This window comes from Ischnura elegans, chromosome 4 (genome assembly GCF_921293095.1).
Source record: "Ischnura elegans chromosome 4, ioIscEleg1.1, whole genome shotgun sequence".
NCBI lineage: Eukaryota > Metazoa > Arthropoda > Insecta > Odonata > Coenagrionidae > Ischnura > Ischnura elegans.
Window position 1 is genome coordinate 75500018 of NC_060249.1, and position 21747 is coordinate 75521764.

A 21747-nucleotide genomic window follows, 5' to 3' on the forward strand; every position below is an offset into this window, starting at 1 on the left:
TATGAAGGAGATTAATTGTTTTGCTATACTTTGGAGGGGTCCGGACCCTCCGAACCTTCCCTCCCTCGCTACGCCACTGACAAAGTGTAGGAGAGAAACTGTATGATGAGCATGATCACTTGTGGGCCGTGGGAAATTTTTTAGGACACAAATGGTCAAATATACAATTATGTACCACATTACCGCACTATAGTGAGCCTCTTTGTTCAGTTTTCAGTAAGAAATTTCACCGATACTCACAAAAAAAAGATAACACTTTGCATCAGGTGCGGTTCTAGAAACTTCTCATTACGGGAGGTAGAGATGAAGTTATCGATGCGGATGGGGAAGATCCAGGTAATGTTGACTGCACTATCAACTGTTTATTTCATAGGTGAATCACTGAAGAGACTCTGTATCATATTATTGGGACCAAAGAAGGATCATTGTTACATCGCAAATAAAATAAAGCAACTCGAGTCTTCATTTCGCCCAGTGGTGTAGCCAGGAATTTCGTTCCGGGGGGAGAGGGGAAAGGGTCCAAAACCAAGGGTGAAAATTTAAAAAAAGTAATGGGTTTTAAACAAATTTGAACACTTTTCATAATCGAAAAAACTTCATTTGTTAAAAAAATATTTTGCAAATTCATAATTTTTCAATATTTTGTTTTCTTTTATGAAGGAAATAATTGTGTTTTAATATTTCGGGGGAGGAGGGGCCCGAACCTCCCTGACCTCCGTCATATTGAAATTTTCAGTTCCTTGCTTGCTGTTGAATAGCTGGATCTAAAGGCCGTTTTACACATGGCACGGAAGTACACAGTTTAGAGCTGCATTAATTTCTCATTGTGGCGAGCAATCACGCGGATGCACGAACGAAATTAGAACAGGGGATATTTAGCCTTCTCACGCCCACGAATTTCCACTTGCGTTCTAGCAATTCACCGCTTAACACGACGCAATTTTGACTGTGCCTTCGTACACACGTCAGATTGTGCAATTATGTGCCCAGTGTCCGACGGCCTTAAAAGGTTTTTTTTTAAGAAATTAAGAAAAAAATAAGTTGCAATGCTGCGACTTGTAAGTTTCACCCATGCAGTAATAACCTTTTCATGTTCGTAAAGAGTCCATCTGTTTTGCGTTACAGTATTTTTTTAACTTCCGTGACGAGCAAAAGGCCTTCCCAAAAAGGGAGAGGTGGAAATGACCCACCTTGTCCTTGAATTTCCCGAGGACCGGGAGGGATGCCTTGAAAGCTTCCGTCGTTTTGAAGTCCAGTTTTATGCCCTTCGACCTCTTCTCGACGATGTGGTCGAGGAACTGCTCTAGGGAGATGTCGGACGTGTTGGCCGGCGGATGGCCCATTATGGGCAGGATGTCCTCGGGAGAATCGACCAGCGTGCCCAGGACAACGTCCGCTTCAAGCATCATCACGTTACCTGTTACGGAAACATTAAAGTTATTAAAAATTATCTACATACTAAATAACCCACTTTCGACCAGGGGCGCAGCTAAGAATTACGCTAAAAAACTAGGGGGGGGTTTTAGGCGAAAATAATACTTAAGGGTGTGGGGTATTGCATACTTTCCAGTGTAAGCGGGAGTTGCGGGAGCCATCCTTCAGAAAATTTTATGATTAATGGTTCAAAATGGCGAGTTTTAAGGCTTTAAGAGGGATATTTGATTAATCCTAACACTATTCTATAAGTAATACCTATCCAATTAAGTAAAACGGATTAAACTTAAAAATTTCTCTGAGCTCTGGGGGGGGGGGGTTTATCCCCCAAAACCCCCCCTCGCTGCGCCACTGCTTCCGACCACTGAATAACAAGGTAAATCCAGCAAGTGTCAACACCAGATGCCGTTCACATTTTGCCAGGTGATAGAAAATGGATTCCCATGAAGTGTACTTTTTGTTTCAGCCGACAACATTTAATACTTTTCGAGATATTACCTATGGAAAATATAAGGAAAACGCCAAATTTTGTGCAGCCCACAGCGCACATAAGACCCTTATACTTCTAGGCGTAGCTAGGTTGCTAAGACGAAGAGCACTGACAGTGTACTGTCATCATACAAGCAGGGCCGGATTTACCGTTAGGCAAAATAGGCACGTGCCTAGGGGCGTCGCAGTCCAAGGGGAGCCTTCTGTCACCTCATGCGAGTGGCTGTGCTTTATCATAAAAATCGTGGAGGGGGGGCTCAAGAGAGGAGGGGCTCTCAATGGAGAGGTGCCTATAGCGTAACTTTGGGTAAATCCGGCCCTACATGCAAGATGTTTCGGGTGAACGAGACGAAATACATCAAATAGTAATAGAATTGAACCCCTCTAAAATAGGCTGAAACCCTAGAAAAAATTGAAGAAACACTATATTTTTTATTCATTACATTGTTGCCAACTGCCTCTACTTTTTGAGGCATTCGGGGGTCAAAAAAACGATTTTTCCAAAAATGTCATTTCGTCGAATTTAGACCTCATGATACGTCGAAAACCAATTTTTAGATCAATCAGAGTACTTTTAATTTTGGCCAAATCACTATTATTACTCACTATTTTTTTATATTATAACTCACTATTATTTTTTTATTATTACTTTTTGTTATTACTCAATGTTATTTTTATTCTGATTTGTGAATGAAAAACTTTGCTGTTTCTACAATTATGTACCACATTACCGCACTATAGTGAGCCTCTTTGTTCAGTTTTCAATAAGAAATTTCACCAATACTCACAAAAAAAGATAACGCTTTGCATCAGAAACAGCAAAGTTTTTCATTCACAAATCAGTAAGATGGATTTCTACAACGTGAAGGCCTCTACTATTCAGTGCATTATTTTTTATTATTCATAATTATATTATTATTACCTTAAATACTAATCACTATTATTTTCACTATTTCGTGAATTATTATCTCAACAACGGAGAGAGATACGGTGTTGCGTCACAGGGTTACAACAAACATTGTGAGAACAGGCAGAGTGACCAGAAAAGGCCTCAGCCGAGGGGAAGAGAGTGATATTTCATAAAAACGCTCTATTTCTACATCGTCATAACATCCTGCTAGTCACCTGTAGGCTGTTTGGCAGGGGCCGACCAATCACCTGCATCCAGCCTGCAATGGGTTCCCCACTCAGAGTAAATACATGCTATCCCTATCCTTACTCTTGAGGTTCCCCACATGCCTACTTCAGTAGCGCGTATAGAACGTATGTTCGGAAGATGGGGCAAGAGCAGTATAAGGATGGGATAAGTGGTTGTAAATAAGCGTACTACATGATATTTTATGACTAAAATAAATGTGAAATCAAAGAAGCAAAGAAAATACGATATTGCTCGTTGATGGACACGAAAGTATAACGACAGCTCTAAGTGTCGCGTCGGATGGTAGACAGCTCAAACACTGACATATTTCCTCATTTCGGGGGGAATTAAATACGCCTCTGTAAACAAGTATTTTTAGCTAGGTAAAGATCTCTCGGCTTTCACTCCGGGTTATGTTCTCGATGTCTTCTTCTGACGTTCCTTTTTGATTCCAGGATGCCTTATGAAGATGGACCAGTCGCTCATCGAAACGTTGGTGGATAGATGGATATCCTAGCCCGGTGTGGAACCCGATGGATTTTCACCTATATTGTCCTTCGAGGCAGCGCCAGGCATTACTGAGCTGCAATAAAAGTAACAATTTGACGAACACAGGTTAGTGCTGTACACAGTACCCGACGTTTCGACTACCCAATCGAAAGTCGTCCCAGGGCGCTGAGTTAGGCCTCATGTGCTGTAGTACTCGTTGTCCTTCCCGCAAAAGACCATAGTCACCAGATAATCGAGAAAACGTTGAATTTCAATAGCGATTTGAATTTGGATTAAATTGGTATGGGAAAACATTGTGTATTATTTTGTAAGTTTTAGGAAGCGAACCATTGCCTAACATTACACACATCAAGAAGCGAAATTGGTTGAGATTCGTGAATGGTATGCCAAGCATGATTTTTAAAATTACATTGGTTCAACTATCTTTATTCTGCTCGACCGATTAAGACATATCCTGGATTTATTTTAGTAAATATAATAGCTCCGTTGAGAGGATATCGCTTAAATTCAGTACATTTATAATTTTTATCAACATATCTCGATAATATGCATTTCTCTGGCTCTGAAAATTAGACTTCAGCACACGTTTTCTCGGTAGAATACGAGCAAGCAGAATATTTGAGGTTATCTGTTGGGACAAGGAAGGTGCTAAGACTCAAACCTATATATTATTAGATTGTCCATTAACACTGTACTGCTTTAAAACGAGGAATTGGTTACGGTATAAAAAACACCCGAGATGCGGTGAATGCTAGTCACTCAAGAAAATTAGATCACTGCCTTATGTAAATTAAAGAATAAGGTTTAGGAATAAATTATCACTAATAAATAAGCGTCGGAATTTTTCAACCGTATTTTATTATTCTCCGTCCGGTTTCGACGAATAAACGAATTTACTCTTAGGTTTATCAACTGCCATTAGTGCCTGTCATACATAACTTGCTTAAGAGGAGGTGGGAGGGAGGTAAGGAGAATTACGACTACCTGAATCGGATCAAGGTATGATTCTGGGGGAAGGAATGGAATTAAGCTGTTGCCAAAAGATGGAGTGAGTTGTTAGGAAACACTCGATTCTGATTTTCTTTACGCAGCTGTGAAAAAGGCCTGATTTTAAATTTGGGTTTCACGGCATACTGTATAATAGTTACAATAAAATCGCATCTCTAATGATACTATAAAATCGACCTATAATATACCTTGCTGACCTTCGCTACACGCTCTAACCTTAGCTCATTGATATTACAACCACAGGTACCGTAATATAAAAGTGGTGTTACGATCGAAAATAATCTTATTTTTCTTTGACTCCTTGGTATCCTTTTTTAAAGTCGATTCGCTTGACCAGTAACTTCACGTTTATTATTGCCCTATGAGCGATCATGATTTTCATTAACCAATTAAGGTATTCAGCAGATTACACTCTTGTCAATGCTTTCTATACAAATGATTTGGCATGATGAAGTGATTTTTTCTGATAAAAGATGTATCGCTTCGTATTGCATAATTTTATTCGAGTCGTGTGCTATTTCTCGAATCACTCAAGGTCTTGAAAGCTTGGTTGTTTTAATACCAGCGAATATCTCCATTATCTAACATTTTCTTTGCGAATATATTGTGGTTTCCTACTGCAACGATTTCAATGGAATCTATAGTATATAATAGGAACAGTAATGGGCTAATACTTCTTTATAGGATTACAGATACCACAAGGACTTCATAAAGCATTGCCCATCCAATACTACCCTTGTAGGTAAAGTTGGTATGAAAACTGTCTCACGCTTATTTATCCTGCTGTTCAATCTCGATGGATGTTGGCTATAATGAGCATTTTTATAAACATAAAACTATAAAGAGTATTTGTTTTCAATAGTGCAGTCACGAACCTACCTAATGAAATAATTCATCTCCACAAAAAAGGGGGTATCGATGACCATTTGAGTTCAAATGTGTTTGGCGAGGCATACGGGAACAACGTTCGATGATACTTTATTTTACTCCCCACTTGTTATAGGTGAAGATACGATAGTTACTACGCGCTTATCCGCGTAGCGTCATCATCAGGTTAATTAAAAATATTTAATAATAAGAATATATATAATTGACATGAAATGTGGAATCCGGAGACACGATACTGGAGCCATAGAGAAAATAATACAATAATAATGGCGGGGTCTTACTGGGCATCGTCACTCTGAGGGGGGGGCACATGCGCGGAGGGATGGGGTCCAAGGTTGCGGTAACCAGCCCCTTCGGCGGACCTCCCCTGTGCGCGGCCCTTCCCCTCGGAGAGTGGAAAGGTGATGGAAGAGACGTTAAACGGAAAAATTAATGAATGAAAACGGAAGAAAACGGAAGAAAAATGATGAATAAAACAAGGTGGTGATGAAAAACTTTTAAACCTTTTAAAAAAACCGCCCATATAATAATAATAATAATGATAATAAATACTTAGAGGCAAGAGAAATCTATTGATAGCATACATAGACTACCAAAAGGCATACGATTCGGTTCCCCATTATTGGCTAAAAGAAATCTTAAAAATTTACAAAATAGATATTTCAGTTGTAGAGTTTTTAAACACAGTAATGAATAAGTGGGAAACCCAGTTGGTATTGAATACCTCTCGAGGTCAAATTCAAAGTAGTAATATCCGAATAAAAAAAGGAATATTTCAAGGGGATTCACTGAGCCCATTTTGGTTCTGCCTAGCTGTCAACCCTTCATCAAATATATTAAATTCAACAAAATATGGATTCAAATTAAAAATTGATAGAAATCAGACACATATGATTAATCATCTTTTCTACATGGATGATCTAAAGATGTATGCCCACAATCAGAAGGAGTTAAATTATATGTTGAAAATAACGGAAAGCTTTAGTAATGACATTTGTATGAAGTTTGGAATAGATAAATGCAGAAAACTAGAAATTGATAAAGGGAGATACGTTAAAGGGCAAGATATTCTTTTAGATAGCGGAAAAATCGAAAACATGGAAGAACATGAAAAATATAAATATCTTGGCATACTGCAGAGCACTCAAATCCCACAGAAAGAAATTAAGGAAAAAGTCACAAGAGAATATAAAAATAGGCTTCAACTTATACTTAAAACACAGTTAAATAGCAGGAATACAACAAAATCCATAAATAAATTTGCTGTTCCAACTTTAATGTATACATTTGGTGTTATTCATGGGACCAGTACAGATTTAGAAGACCTAGATAGAATGACAAGGAAAGCATTAGCAGATTATAAAGCACATCATCCAAATGCTGCTATCGAAAGGTTATACATTAAAAGAAAAAATGGTGGTAGAGGTTTAAAACCCATTAAAAACCTACATTACAGAATTATAGATAAATTTAGAAATTACTTCTTCCAAAAAAGCGAGACGAGTAACCTCTATAAGTCAGTCATAAAAAATGATGATAAAGCAACACCACTCCAGCTTAATGTCAGAGACAAATCAATAGATGAAGAAAAAATAGAGGAGCTAGAAGACACATAGCGAACCAAGCAGTTACATGGGATACATCACAAATTCCTTCATCAGGAATGCGTAGACACCTCACTATCAAATGCCTGGTTAAAAAGAGGTGAGCTATATGAGGAAACGGAGGGGACAATGGTAGCTATTCAGGACAGAGTAATTGGTACGAAGAATTATAGGAAATATATAATCAAAGACGGAAGCATATTAAATGACCTATGCCGTAAATGTAATGCAAAGAGTGAGACGATAGAACACATAATTAGCGAATGTTCGAATTTAGTTGGTAATGAATACACCAAAAGACACAATAATATATGCAAAATTATTTATTTAGAAATAGCGTATGTTACCGGATTAAAAATAGATCATGAACCATATTACCTGTGCACCCCTGCTACAGTGCTGGAAAATGAAAATTACAAATTATACTGGGACAACACAATTTACACAGACAAACCTGTTCAGCATAACAGACCGGACATAATCTGGATTAAAAAAAAAGAAAAGCAGACCTTTATAATTGAAATAGCAGTTCCGGCTGACCACAACCTTAAGAAGAAATACGAGGAAAAGAAACAAAAATATCAAGACCTCGCAAGGCAAATAAAAACTATCTGGAAACAGGACGTGATCACCATCATCCCCATAGTAATATCATCAACAGGAATAATACATTCATCACTTAATTTTGGAATTGAACAATTAAAAATTAAAAGAAAGACAATATATAACATTCAAAAATCTGTAATACTGGATACATGTAGAACAGTTAATACTATTTTTAAATGAATTGTAACTTGAGGCAGCGTCTTGGCAAGGCCCGACACTGGCAGACCTCCAAGTAAATCTTGTGGAAAAATAAATATTAATAATAATAATAATAATATAATTGACATATAATACAGATGTATTTAATATTTAAAAAATATATTTTATCGACCTAATAAAAATATATGATGATGATTGACCGTATGATAATGTTATGCGCCTACACATGCCGTAACTAATAAATTTTCGCTATTAAAAAATTAGATTATGAAGAAGTTATATTGAATTCAGTCTACAACCATGTTTTCCATTCCATTCTCATAAAGTTCTCGCAGTTTTTTCCTCGGCGAGTGTTCTTGTGCTTCGATGTGTGTTAGGGGATGGGTGAGCAGCTGCTGGACGCTCTCAGCTCTACCTTTGTCTCTTCCGGTGCTTTCTCCACGTTAGTTCACTCGGTGTCCTTTTCATTCGGAAGTCATACGTGTTATTTTAAGCCGTGCGTAAATAAGAATTTCTGTTGGGAACTTCTAGACTCATTTTCGTAGTACAAACCAAAATAACCACATATAGCAGATCTAGGGAACAACCACGTGAGGGGTCATAGCTAACGAGGGTCAAACCCAAATTCAAAATCAGGCCTTTTTCACAGCTGCGCAAAGAAAATCTGAAAAAGTGTTTCCTAAAAACTCACTCCATCTTTTGGCAACAGCTTAATTCCATTCCTTCCCCCAGAATCATACCTTGATCCGATTCAGGTAGTCGTAATTCTCCTTACCTTCCTCCCACCTCCTCTTAAGCAAGTTATATACGACAGGCACTAATGGCAGTTGATAAACCTAAGAGTAAATTCGTTTATTCGTCGAAACCGGACGGGGAATAATAAAATACGGTTGAAAAATTCCGACGCTTAATCATTAGCGATAATTTATTCCTAAACCTAATTCTTTAATTTACATAAGGCAGTGATCTAATTTTCTTGAGTGACTAGCATTCACCGCATCTCGGGTGTTTTTTATACCGTAACCAATTCCTCGTTTTAAAGCAGTACAGTGTTAATGGACAATCTAATAATATAGGTATGAGACTTAGCACCTTTCTTGTCCCAACACATAACCTCAAACATTCTGCTTGCTCGTATTCTACCGAGAAAACGTGTGCTGAAGTATAATTTTCAGAGCCAGAGAAATGCATATTATCGAGATATGTTGATAAAAATTATAAATGTACTGAATTTAAGCGATATCCTCTCAACGGAGCTATCATATTTACTAAGCCAGAGAAATGCATATTATCGAAATGATATTGTGGAGATGCGGTCTTAGGCATTAATGAGGCATACCTTCCCGCCCCCCCACCCCAAATATTAACCGAATTAGCTCTGATGTAGTAGAAGTTACATCAGATGTTCCACAAGGAAGCGTAATCTGCCCCCTTTCGTTCGTTGTATACATTAGCGATCTCTGCTCCCGCATTAGCAGTAAAATACGTTTATTTGCTGACGACGCTGTCATCTATCGCGAAATTACTGATCACTCTGACTATGAAATTCCATCATTGGACTTAAACAACGTTCATTTGTGGAGCCAAGAGTGGGGACTCGAACTTACAATTAGTCTGACTAAATGCGTATCGGTACATTTCTTGCGGGATTCGTCCAACTGTAACCATGTTTATGCTGTGGATGGTATTAACATAAAGGTAACTGAAGAAGAGGACGCTGTCATCTATCGCGAAATTACTGATCACTCTGACTATAAAATTCTATCATCGGACTTAAACAACGTTCATTTGTGGAGCCAAGAGTGGGGACTCGAAGTTAATCTGAGTAAATACATATCGGTACCACAAATACAAGGATCAAGAACTTTGCTATTTTCACATAATATTATGTGGAAATTATGTGGATATTATGTGGAAATAGCAAAGTTCTTGATCCTTGTATTTGTGCTATCATGGATTTCCACCAAGTTACGCCCTCTACGATTAATTACATATCGGTACATTTCTTGCGGAATTCGTCCAACTATAACCATGTTTATGCTGCGGATGGTATTAACATAAAGGCAACTGAAGAAGGAGGATTGGCTGAACGCCCAATACGTCGTAATGACTTCTTACTTCCTCTCATGTTTTCGTAGTTTTTTTAAATTCACCCACGCCAGTAAATGAGCAAATTTATGACTAGTGTAAGGTCTCTCCAATCAAACACTACACCTTTGCAACAAAAGCAGTCGAACACTAACGTGTCTTTCACGACGACACACGTTAACAGCGCTCATTTATTGTTACTGCACGTATGTGCTAGTAATACATGGATCAGCTTTATAAATGTAAGGATTTAGATAGGTACATCCGGTACAAAGGCAGGCTACAAACCAACATGAATTATCAAATTGTGGTATGCCATCACTTGTGGGGATGTAGATTGTTGAAAATTCCCCCCTCAAGAATGTATTTTCCTAGAATTTTAATCATCTGAAAGTGTACTGAAGCAGATCGGGTCTTTAAGTTTTAATTTAGCTCTCTCCTACAGATACCTTGTGGAAATTGTAGCTCAAACTGGTTTAATTCCAGTGGATTAAATATAGGCTTAACTTCCGCCCTATAGCGGATGGAACACATTAATTAGCATTCGGGGCCGATCTGCCATTGTTTACGTTTGGCCACCTGGACTTGGACACCCATCCCAACTTGCTGAGCCCTACACTTGCATGCATCCGTTATAAGCGACCTCGTCGCAACCCTATCGCATTTCGGCGTTCGTGACCCCGATTGCCAGCGGCCCGCAACGTAAACAAAACTCTTCTCAAGGACAATTTTTAATCAGCAGACCCAGATGAAGAATGTGGGGTGGCAAAAAAGACGTGCAGTGCTGAGACAGAATTGTGGGATGCAATAATCCATAGAGTGATATGCATAAATAGTGTTAAAATTGAGAGGGTGAGGAGCCAAGTGATTATTTTTCTAAGCAGAGTTAGGTACAGAAATTGATAGAAGAAATAGATTAAATTTTTGGTGGCCAAGGGATACGAGTGAGTCCAGTGGCGCCGACTCCATGGGGCCTGAGGGGGCCCGAGCCCCTTCAAAGATTCGTTTGGGGGGGCGGAGCCCCCTCAATATTTCAAGAAAATAATTAAGTTATATTATGCTTTGTGAAATCACAAAAATATATTGGTAATTTTTATTTCCCATGTTTGACGATAGTTACCTTTAAAAATAAATTCAACAATGTGTTAAAACAAATAATTATAAGGTGAAGCAGGTTGACTGAATCAGGTGGTGTGAATCATGATAGTGTTTCAGTGCTGCGACACACTTTGAATTTAACCTCTTCCCGGGGCAAGACCTCGGATATGGGCCCCCCAATATTTTTTTATAAGTCGGCGCCCCTGAGTGAGTCTCTGTTCTGTGCCGACATCGAGTGGAAAATCAAATGCATTACTAAATATCTAGTTGATCTCGTTTGCTTTCTTTTACTAATTTCTCTACCCAACTCTGTTTAGAAAGACAATCACTTGTACCCCTTGGCTTCTAACCCCCTTAATTGTAGTATTTATTATTGATATACTTCCACCCACCATTTATCCCACGACCATATTATTGAAATGCAATCAGTCTTTTCTTTTACTTTTACAACATAACCAGATATTTAAGCCGACTGCAGCGTTATTTGAATATAACGGACGTGATCTGACTACCATGACACCATTTATTTTCTACTTACTCAAAGTAACCCTCTCACGTGACAAAGATTTTACCATGACTCTTAAGGTAAAAAGAACATTCATCGGTTTTTTGTCCATGCGACGTATATAATATTCTATCATTCAACAACGTTTTTCGTATGCTTAGACAAACCATGACATAAGATTCCGTATAAAAATATGAATTTCCAGTGCAATTTCATGAAAATGAAGCACAGAGAGCCTATTGTTTTGTGGCCCATCATTCGATGTTGTACAATAAAGTAACGTATTTGGAAATATCCGTGAAAATTGCATATGCTTCGCATCTCGGGCCAAACTTCCTTCTTCTTTCCCGAACTAGGTACCTTTTGGTTTTCTGGTCGTAAAAAATCACTCCAGTATGATTCCCACGTTTTTGTCTTGCCTTATTACGTAGCCAAATTACTTTTTGACGTATGACTTTTAAGGAGCCATTTTTTCGCATGTGGTCCTATATACATCTTCATTTCCCACTTATTGCGTCCATTTTGTCTTCTAAAGCCTCTTCTAGCACCGGGTCTGAAAGGCTGGTATCCTTTTCTGATCATTTTTAATAACTTGATAATACATAGGCCTAATTATTCCAATATTAGGCACTTATTTAAGAGAAAACTATTGTATTAGTAGAAAGAATAAGCATAAAGTTAGAACTGTTTTCCCCAGAAACTACAGAAAATATCCGTTGCACCAGTAAGATAAAACGCTTGAGGTCTACTATGCTGGGCAAGCAGTACGAGACGTTATCAGTTAGGCCAAAGGTTATGAACCATTCGCTGTATTCCAGGAAACTATAAGTTCCTTATCCATCATCGTAAAGTGTTGAAGTAAGGTCTACGTAAGGGAAGGTCATATTTGAAGCTACCAAATATAAATATCATCCGATGTTCAAGTGAAAACTTACTAGCAAATTTCCACGCAATTTTTCGGCGGCAACATCGAGTTAATGACGCATAAATATTCTAATAATACAAAATCCATGGAATAAAGTTAAAGTAGGATGGAGAAAGGGAAGAATTTTAATGACGTGTAGGCAGGCTACCCTGCTCCGAATTGACAACCTACTTCCAAGTTCCAACTGCACAGCAGTTTCCTCCTCTATGTCTAGTAGGTGAAGGGATATCTATGTCCTATTGCTAATGTTTGTCATCCTCTAATAATGAGCATCAAATAAAGTATATGCTTTGAAGAGGAATACGAATGGGATACTGTTAATTTGGTAAATCATATTATCACTACGTTAGTTTCAGTTGCTGTATGTAAAATTTGCTTTGTTTTTATAATTAATCTTTAATGCGAACTGTGTTTGCATCAATATTGAAGGCGCGTAGTTGCAAGTCACGCTGATTTGTCACTTATTCGGCGTCACCAGCAAATGCTTATAATAATAGCTAGGCAAAAATGTGTTCATTATTAATGTATTAATAATATACATGCATTAAGCTGCATATTATAACCACGTATTAGAAGATAGGACGCGCGTATGATGGCATTACGTGCGTCGTAATCAATGTTGTGTGAACGAGGTTTTAGGGTACGGGTGGTTAGAAGCTGCAAACACAATGGAGCGCGAAAAGAATGCTGGGCTAGGAGAGTCTAGCACATGTGGCAACGTCGCAACGTGAATGTATTTCTCTCTCTCTCTCTTTCTCCCTATTTCTCGGCTAGAGAGAGTGAGAGTCCCACACGTTCACACACAAGCTAGTCACCTTCGTCCTTGGGCTCTTTCACTACGGGAAACTAGGGATAGCCCTCTGCGGGAGGAGTGGGATGGAGGTCGTGAAAGATCTTCCGCAATCGTAAGCTCCGATGTTTTGATCCTCTTCAAGTGAGGTTACCAGAGATTCAGTCTCTCCCGAGACCTAGAGAATCTAGATCTAAAGAAATGTCGAGTTTCCCACTTTATTTTATAGCAGGCCTCTCGTTAAGAGGTGCTCGTATCATTTTTTTTCATTGAAGAAGAGATAAATCTAAGATGGGAGTTTCAAGAAAATATTCGTAAATGAAGAATATGATCTCTCCATTTAAGTGTCCCCTAACCTTAAATTAAGAAAACTCTCGGGGGAGAGAAGTATTAATTCTGACAAGAATGAGGAAGAGAAAGTATCGAATGAGTAAGTAACGAGAAAGTACCGAGAAGAGCGGGAGAAAAGAAACTATAAAAGGCCTCTAAAAACTTAAATTGTAAGAGGAAGTTGGGATAGCCTTGTTGGCCATACCATCAGGCATGAGGGCCTGATGAAAATAGTCGTAGAAGGAGAGGTGGAGGGGAAAAAGAGCAGGGAAACGCCCCGAATGAGTGACATAGGACCAGTGGCGGATAGATATGGGGGGCGAAGAAGGGGCGCGCGCCTCCCTTTTCGGGCCCGTCCGCATTGCCTAACATTGCAGAACCACAATAATTACCTTTTCATATCATATGATGTCATTGTCTTGTATATGTGTATTATCAGTTAAAATAAAACTTTGGTAAATTTTGCATGTGTCTTAATTATTTGTAATTACGGCAAAAGTGAAAGTAGATCAAGATTCCTTTTGCGCCCCCCTTGAGTTTTTTCTGTATCAGCTACTGCATAGGACTGTACGTAAAAGAGAAGAAATACGTCATCATGAAAAGGCTAGAAGATAGGAGCACGGAATAGAGAGTGATGACGATGATTATGAATAATATTTTCTTAACCCTTTGAGTGCCACGCAACGATATATCGTCGTTTGCAGAATATGCCAGAAGTGCCAACGACGATATATCGTTGTTGACAATGAACCCTGTTAAAACAATGTTTTTTTCATTCAATTGATACTTTTTATAGCATATAACACCAGAACAGTTTATTTTTTACCATGTTTCATTATAATTTGAATTTTTAATTGCAATTATCACCATATTTGTAAATTTTTGTGACCATATGACAGATGGAAATTTCTGAGCGCCATTTTTGGTTCTTACGAAACAGCTTCCTGGTATTACACTTCATAAGCCGCATTGTTTGTCGCCTAAAATCAACTGGCTTTCATTTAATATACCTTGTACTTTGTATATCTATCAGTGGTGTTATTTTTGGCTAGTTCCTATTTCCTTTTAACTTATTTGAAACATTTTATCCACTGCGAAGCGCGTCTTATTTTTTTCAGAGCGCGAGCGATATATGATCGTTACTGGAAGACATGAGGTTTTTATCTATGCTCTATTACTTCGAAAGATATAATTTGTTGCTGAATGTACCATTTCAATCATGTTTTTTATATTTAGCACCGAAAGAGAGAAGGTAAGGTACTAAGTATGTAATTGATACCGTGCAATCAATCACAGCTTGTGTACCGGTCAACTGGGGCACCGCGGAGGTTGGAAATCGGAGTCACATTGTCGACCCGGTGCACCGGGTCGTCAATTTGACTCCGATTTCCAACCTCGTTTTCATGGTATCAAAGGCAGTAGTAATTGAAATATGATGACGGTGAACATAAAAGAATTCGTTGTGTGCCGTCTTTAGCTGTCATTTACTCAATGAAATTACCCCACATATGTAAAGCTCTAAAGAATTCGTTGTGTGCCGTCTTTTGCTGTCATTTACTCAATGAAATTACCCCACATGTGTAAAGCTCAAAAGAATTCGTTAAGTGCCGTCTTTTTCTGTCATTTACTCAATGAAATTACCCCACATATGTAAAGCTCACAGTTTTGTTTGCGTGGCCAGTTTCATCCTGCGACGAGCGGGATTGTAGTCGCAATTTACCTCTTCGAAATTGAAGTAGCCTTATGATTTAGTAAATAGCGTCAACGTCGAGAACTGAGTTAGCGTCTGGTGTTGACGATGACAGATTAGTTGAATATATAAATTAGCTAAGTGATCATGACAACGGTTCTGTGCGAAGTGGGGACAGCGCCCATTCTCGTCGAAACAAGAGTGAAGGGGAATGTTATCAGACCCAGATGAAAGTGTGATACTCTTTGCTAAGAAGACACCGGTAATAATTGACTTTAGTGATGATAGTAATAGTTCTAATGAACTTTACAGTGGAAGTGGAAGCTGTGAACACACTCCAGAATTCGTTGAAATTCAGGGCAATTGTGATTTACCCCAGACTCCAAATTTTGAATTCTTGAAAAACCGGGGCCCAAACGTCTACCGCCACCAAACTCTCCTCCAATTGTGTAATTCAACCTCTTCTTTGCCATCACATTCTGGAACATGGTTGTAAAGGAGGCCAACAGGTACTCTTTTAGGTCTAAACAGGTTTAGGCTTCACATAATAGACTCTCACCGAATTCGAGAATGCAAAAATTGTGTCCAGTTAGAGTGGAGGTAATGAGGTCTTTTATTACGGTGTTTATGGAAATCAAATCACTAGAAGACATACATTTTTTTCGGGCTGGTCCGCTAATTCTCGCTCAATCCCTTGGTTTGGAAAGATGTTTTCAAGAAATACGATTCAATTACCCCTGAATTTTATGCAACTATCATTGGAAAAATAAAAAAGATATTTACTGAAAATTTGAGCAATTTTCTTTGCGATTATGTGACTATTTTATAGAAAAACAATGGTATTTCATATTTATTTTTGTTTGGTTCATATTAAAAGGATTTTGTTTGTCCATTTTTGGGTCAAAAGTGAAAAATTTAATAATTCAATCTCGTTAAATTTAAAATTTAACAACAACAATTGAGCATTACGAAACAAAACTGCCAATTTTTTTTTATTTTGATTTAGATGAATGAATTGTCTGCCAAATACAAAAAGAATTGTGCAAAAACAGTAATAAATAAGCAAATTATTAAGTTTTTAATAAAGGTCTACAAAATTAGCAAAATACCCATGGCACTTCTGGGAGTACCCATCAAAAAACCCATGGCACTCAAAGGGTTAAACCCAGCGAGTTTCAGGCCGTGAACGCATGATGAGGAGATCCCCTAAAATCCAGAATCGTTTCATAGATGCCAGCGTTAATAATATTCCTCTCTTGAATCGAGAGAACGTTATATTATTGGTGCACGTATGAGTGCCCGAAATTGTTTGAAATTTGTTTTCTTAGAGGTTGTTGTTTCTAAGCGAATATTAATGCTGAAATGTGTTTGCATAAACTTGAAGTATTCAACACGTGATTGAATACGAAACCGTACAGAACAGATGAATCTTGTGGATGCATTTTTATGTGTTCCTCTCGAATTTTGTGTTCAAAATAACATGGAATTGGATTTAATTAACAAAATGTGTGCCCATCATTCAAACTCGGTTGGTTGGTTCGTTTTTATATATGCATAATGGTAGAGATCCCTCCAGGCTAAGCTATATGTATATGAATTTTACAAATAAGGGTAGGGATGTCCCATCTGGTCTATCTCTTCACAAACCAACCTCTCATCCCTGGACTGTGTCAGCAATTTCTTTGCCAATATAGTAAAAAATAGAATACCGCATTTACGCAACATGTCCACTAATGCTATTCTCTCCTCCCTCTTCATCCCTAATCTCACTACCCATAGGCTCACAGCTGATTTAAAACTTATTTATAAGATTCTCAATTCCACCATCGACTGCCCAGCATTGCTCTCTTTTATCAATTTTAAAGTTCCACCCCGCCCTACCCGTTCTCATCCCCTAATCCACATGCCCATTCCTAGACTTTCACTCACTAAACGTTCGTTTTTCTACCGCATTACTTCTGTGTTGAACTCACTCCCTCCACACATCGACCCCTTTGCACTTCCATTGAAATCCTTCATAAGCCTTTCCCTATCCTATCTGTCACCGAAGTAGTCTGTCACTGCAGTTTCTTGTTGCCCTTTTGTTTTTGTAAATGTAATTATTGTTTTCTACATGTTATATTGCGTCTTCGTCCTCTAATTTATGTATTGTTACCTGGCCACTATAAAATGGCATATGCTGTATGTGGTTATATTTCTTTAAAATAAAAATAAAATAAAAAATAAAAAACTACTCTCTGGACAACCTCGTACCTCGAGGATTTTAGTTTTGGGAGTATCGTAAGGCTTCACCAAAATTGGTGAAGTGGTAGTGTAATTTGTTAGTATGCGTGACGTTTTTTTGGACCGTGTGGTGGTGTGGTGTGCATGTGGGAATCCAATAGCATGCTGCATGCTGGTGATTGGTCACCCCCCGCCAAACACCCTGGAGCAGGCTCGCAGGGTATGATGTAGTTGAAGATGTAGAAATTGGGCCCTATAGTCAGGAGCTAAAAGCAGTGGTAGTAGGTGCTGATTAGAAATTTTTTAGGCTGAAGATGAGTAGAAATAAAGAATCTACCTCGTCCACCTATGCACTCAATGATGTAAGAATTATATATTGTTTTTTTATCTGACGGCTTCCCCTCCGTCCAGTGTCTCAGACCATTTCGATGTCGGTGGCATCCAAGGTTGTCTCAAATTGTCAGATTAAATTCATGCGCTCAAGGTGGCTGCACTCTAGCCAATAGCTGACATTGTCATTGAAAACCCTAACACCACTACTATAAGGGAAAATTAAATTGGAATGGAAAATGAAGAAAAATTTAGGAAATTAAATAATAATCGATGGATGTAATTCAAATCCAGATAAGTTTACTTCTTTGCGAGGATTAATTTCAATGTAAATAATTTTTATAATCGCGATATACGGGCGAATTCTTTCGTCGGAATGAGATCAATCAGGGTTAACTTGGAGCTTGCCATTTGAGTCTTGGGCGTATGCGAAGAAGTGGAAAATCTCTCGTGTTTATATTTATTCTTGATGGCTGACCTCGGTTTCGCTTCGTTCACGCTTCATCCCCTCTCTCAGGGACTTTCTCCAATCGAGGCCACTCACTATGCGATCGCTTGTATTTCCTCCTTTTTCTCTACAGCTGAAATGTTGGTCTTTATCTATTACGTTGCATCTATCATACACTATATCACACGTACATCAGTAGAAGGGAATGCGAGAAGAAGATAACGCATGAATCACTTCCTAAGTTAGCTTTTCGTTTCCCCATGTCTAACTGATAGTTTTATTTGTATGGTAGCATTTTTGCGCCCATAGCACTCCTATTTTCTGGTCTGGTCGTGTGTCGTTGTCCTGTGTCCAGCAAGAGAGTGCGTTTCTGATTTAGACAAGGATGAGTTTTGCATCTCTGGTGTGGAATCACCCCATGCCATTCACCCTGGTGGTGGCTTGCGTGGTAGATTTAGATGAAGATATTATGCTACCTCACAGGTTATATTTACATTTTATACCAAACGTATTTTTATGCAGAAAATGTCTCGGGTTTTCCACCTGTTAATGTTTTTCTATGCCTCCCGGTCATCAACCGGTGGAAAACCCGAGTGGCTTTTCCGCACCTGATACGCCGGGAAAACCTAACATCATGCAACGTATTTTAACATTATATTTTTTGATATAGAGTGCATAGCGTAATACATATTAGTGGAATCTCACCCCCTCACGTGTAACACACTTGCGGTGTGTTTTTTGTTTTTTAGTAGTATTCTCAGACACATATACTCTCCTGTCTGAGGTTAAACCAATCCTAAGGTGCACTAATGTAGAAATTTTAATTTTATCGAAAAGCTATACCAGAAGAATGTGGCCGTTGTTTTTCACGCTCAAATATATGATTGGTATGTGGACATGAACTTACATGGCGCAGTTGGAATGATGTCTTTACTTTTGAGATGAGTGTATAGTGGAGGCGCAAGGGTTAGGATGTGAGGAATGACAATGAAGAGGGCTCATGCATAATTTATGGCGGTTCCAGTTAACAGCGGGTGGGAGATGGCTTTATCCATCCGAACCACAACATGCAAAGTTTCCCTATACACACGAGTAAAGTTGTCATGTCCATAGCTGAGTAATTCTCTGCACATAGAAAACATTATGAATCGTTTCCGCATTTGCTTATGAAGGAATGCAGTGGATAACTTTTGCATGATTTTCATTCCTAATTAGTCTGCGACAATCGTTCAAATCCTTCTTTACCGCTGCATGTAACCTTGATACTGACACGGGGCTAGAAATTCAGGTTTGATCCTTGAGATTAAGGTGATAAGAATACTATCTCGCACTAAAGCCCGGTTCGCAACAACTTCAATTGGCGTTAATGGACACACTATGATCCTCACCTATAGATGAAATATCCCATCACTATCATCTCAGGCCACTATCAATCGTCTATTCGATTCTAGCGGACTGTCAAGAGCTTATGTGACTCTGTATTGACAGTCTTTCTTGTTAATGGCTACCTTCAAGAGAACTTCGGGCTTTCCCCTACCATCACATTTGCCAATTCCATTTACGTTACAATTTCTATTTAAGTTTGCATGAACTATGAAACACTTTCAGTTTCCAACGCTGTGCGAAAGATCCACAGAGAAAAAATCATTCGCCTTGACCGGGATTCGAACCCGGACCCCCCGATTTCCGGTCGAGTGCTTTAGTCAGTTAAGCTACCGAGGCGTCATTCTTCCCTGAGGATATTTGCGGACACTACCGGACAAGGTCGAGTGCTTTAGTCAGTTAAGCTACCGAGGCGTCATTCTTCCCTGAGGATATTTGCGGACACTACCGGACAAGGTGTTGCTGGACTGCGGGGCATATGATGCCACTAGCAGTCCAAGTCGTGCGCACAGCGCCACAGCCGGAGAGCAGGCCCGGACATAGAACACATAGAGGTGTTCGCTCTTGACTAGTTTTTAAAGTATACCGGGACTAGCCACGGTGATAACTTATACGGGAGTCACCCGCAATGCACAATCGTACGAAAGATCCACAGAGAAAAAATCATTCGCCTTGACCGGGATTCGAACCCGGATCCCTCGATTTCCGGTCGAGTGCTTTAGCCAGTTAAGCTACCGAGGCGTCATTCTTCCCTGAGGATATTTGCGGACACTACCGGACAAGGTGTTGCTGGACTGCGGGGCATATGATGCCACTAGCAGTCCAAGTCGTGCGCACAGCGCCACAGCCGGGGAGCAGGCCCGGACATAGAACACATAGAGGTGTTCGCTCTTGACTAGTTTTTAAAGTATACCGGGACTAGCCACGGTGATAACTTATACGGGAGTCACCCGCAATGCACAATCGTGCGAAAGATCCACAGAGAAAAAATCCAACGCTGTAGTTACACCTAGTTAAGCGAAGTTAAGGTATTGTGAATGAGGCATCAATTAACGATATTAATTAAAAATATTATTAAAAACTAGAAATGCCATAGCAGCAATACTTTGTTTTCTCCCTTATTTCCTTCAATTCCTTACTAATGTTACTTGGTTATGCTTGCTTCTATGAGGTAAACTGTATGTCACACCTCATTTTCGGATTTGTTAATTTAAAAAAAATCCAAGCGGTATTTATGCATTCTTCGTGATGCTCCTTTTTTAGCGATGCCAACTGAGATGAGTTTTGTGACCTCGTCGCGCTATAGCGGTCCTGCTACCATCACCTTCGGTTCCACTTCTCGTTTAGGGCTGCACCCAGTGTTTCTCTTCCTCCTACTAACTGAGGAACAAGATCGCTTGAAGAGGCTGGTCTGAAGAAGCCATGAAATGAAGCGTGCGCCTCATGGACTGCGTTGTTTCTCTATTCCATTCCTTCGACCTCGCTTAGGTCCCATCTTATTCACTTCCGTCGCCTTGGCTCATCCTTGGCAACGCCCACACTATCCGTCGAGGATAATGACCTGGATCCCGGAGCGCTCAAAAACAATTCCGATACAATTGACTACTTCGGAGGCGCCGTGTCGCAACCAGAATCGCTGCCGCGTAAAAATACATCCTTCTGGAGAGACTGCAGTTTTATCCTCAGGGTGTTTTCTGCTGATGAATACAAGCACGTGGCTGGATTCGTAGTTTCTCACTGGGCTGTTTATTGTTACTTGCCTCTTTCTTCGCGAGTAACTGTTAACTAGAGCGCTGATCGTGGCTGAGCTGAGGCCAAAAACTTGGAGCAGCATTGAAACCTTGTGAAATCTTAAAAATGCCGATGTAATCACTGAAAATGAAAAAAATGTTCTTAAATTAAAGCCTTAAAACATTTTCAATTCAAATTCCGATACCTATCAGAGGCAGATCCAGGTATTAATATGGGGGCGGAACAAATTCTGCTGGAGCGTTGGTAATTTGAAATTAGGCAATATGCAATATATAGTAATAATTTTTAGGCCTATTGTGTGATAACTTTATAATTAATTACGTAAAGGATTTTAAGAAGACAATTCCAT

General features: G+C 39.1%; 1 protein-coding gene across 2 annotated transcripts in view; it reads right to left on the bottom strand.

The window, feature by feature from the left end:
* The window catches only part of LOC124157681 (protein FAM151B), a 63492-nt gene that overhangs the window by 2835 nt on the left and 38910 nt on the right, over positions 1–21747 (bottom strand). For both annotated transcript variants that reach the window (XM_046532620.1, XM_046532619.1), the window contains exon 3: positions 1191–1417. In XM_046532620.1, coding sequence (XP_046388576.1) covers positions 1191–1417 — 227 coding nt within the window. The remainder of the gene's footprint in view (positions 1–1190; positions 1418–21747) is intronic.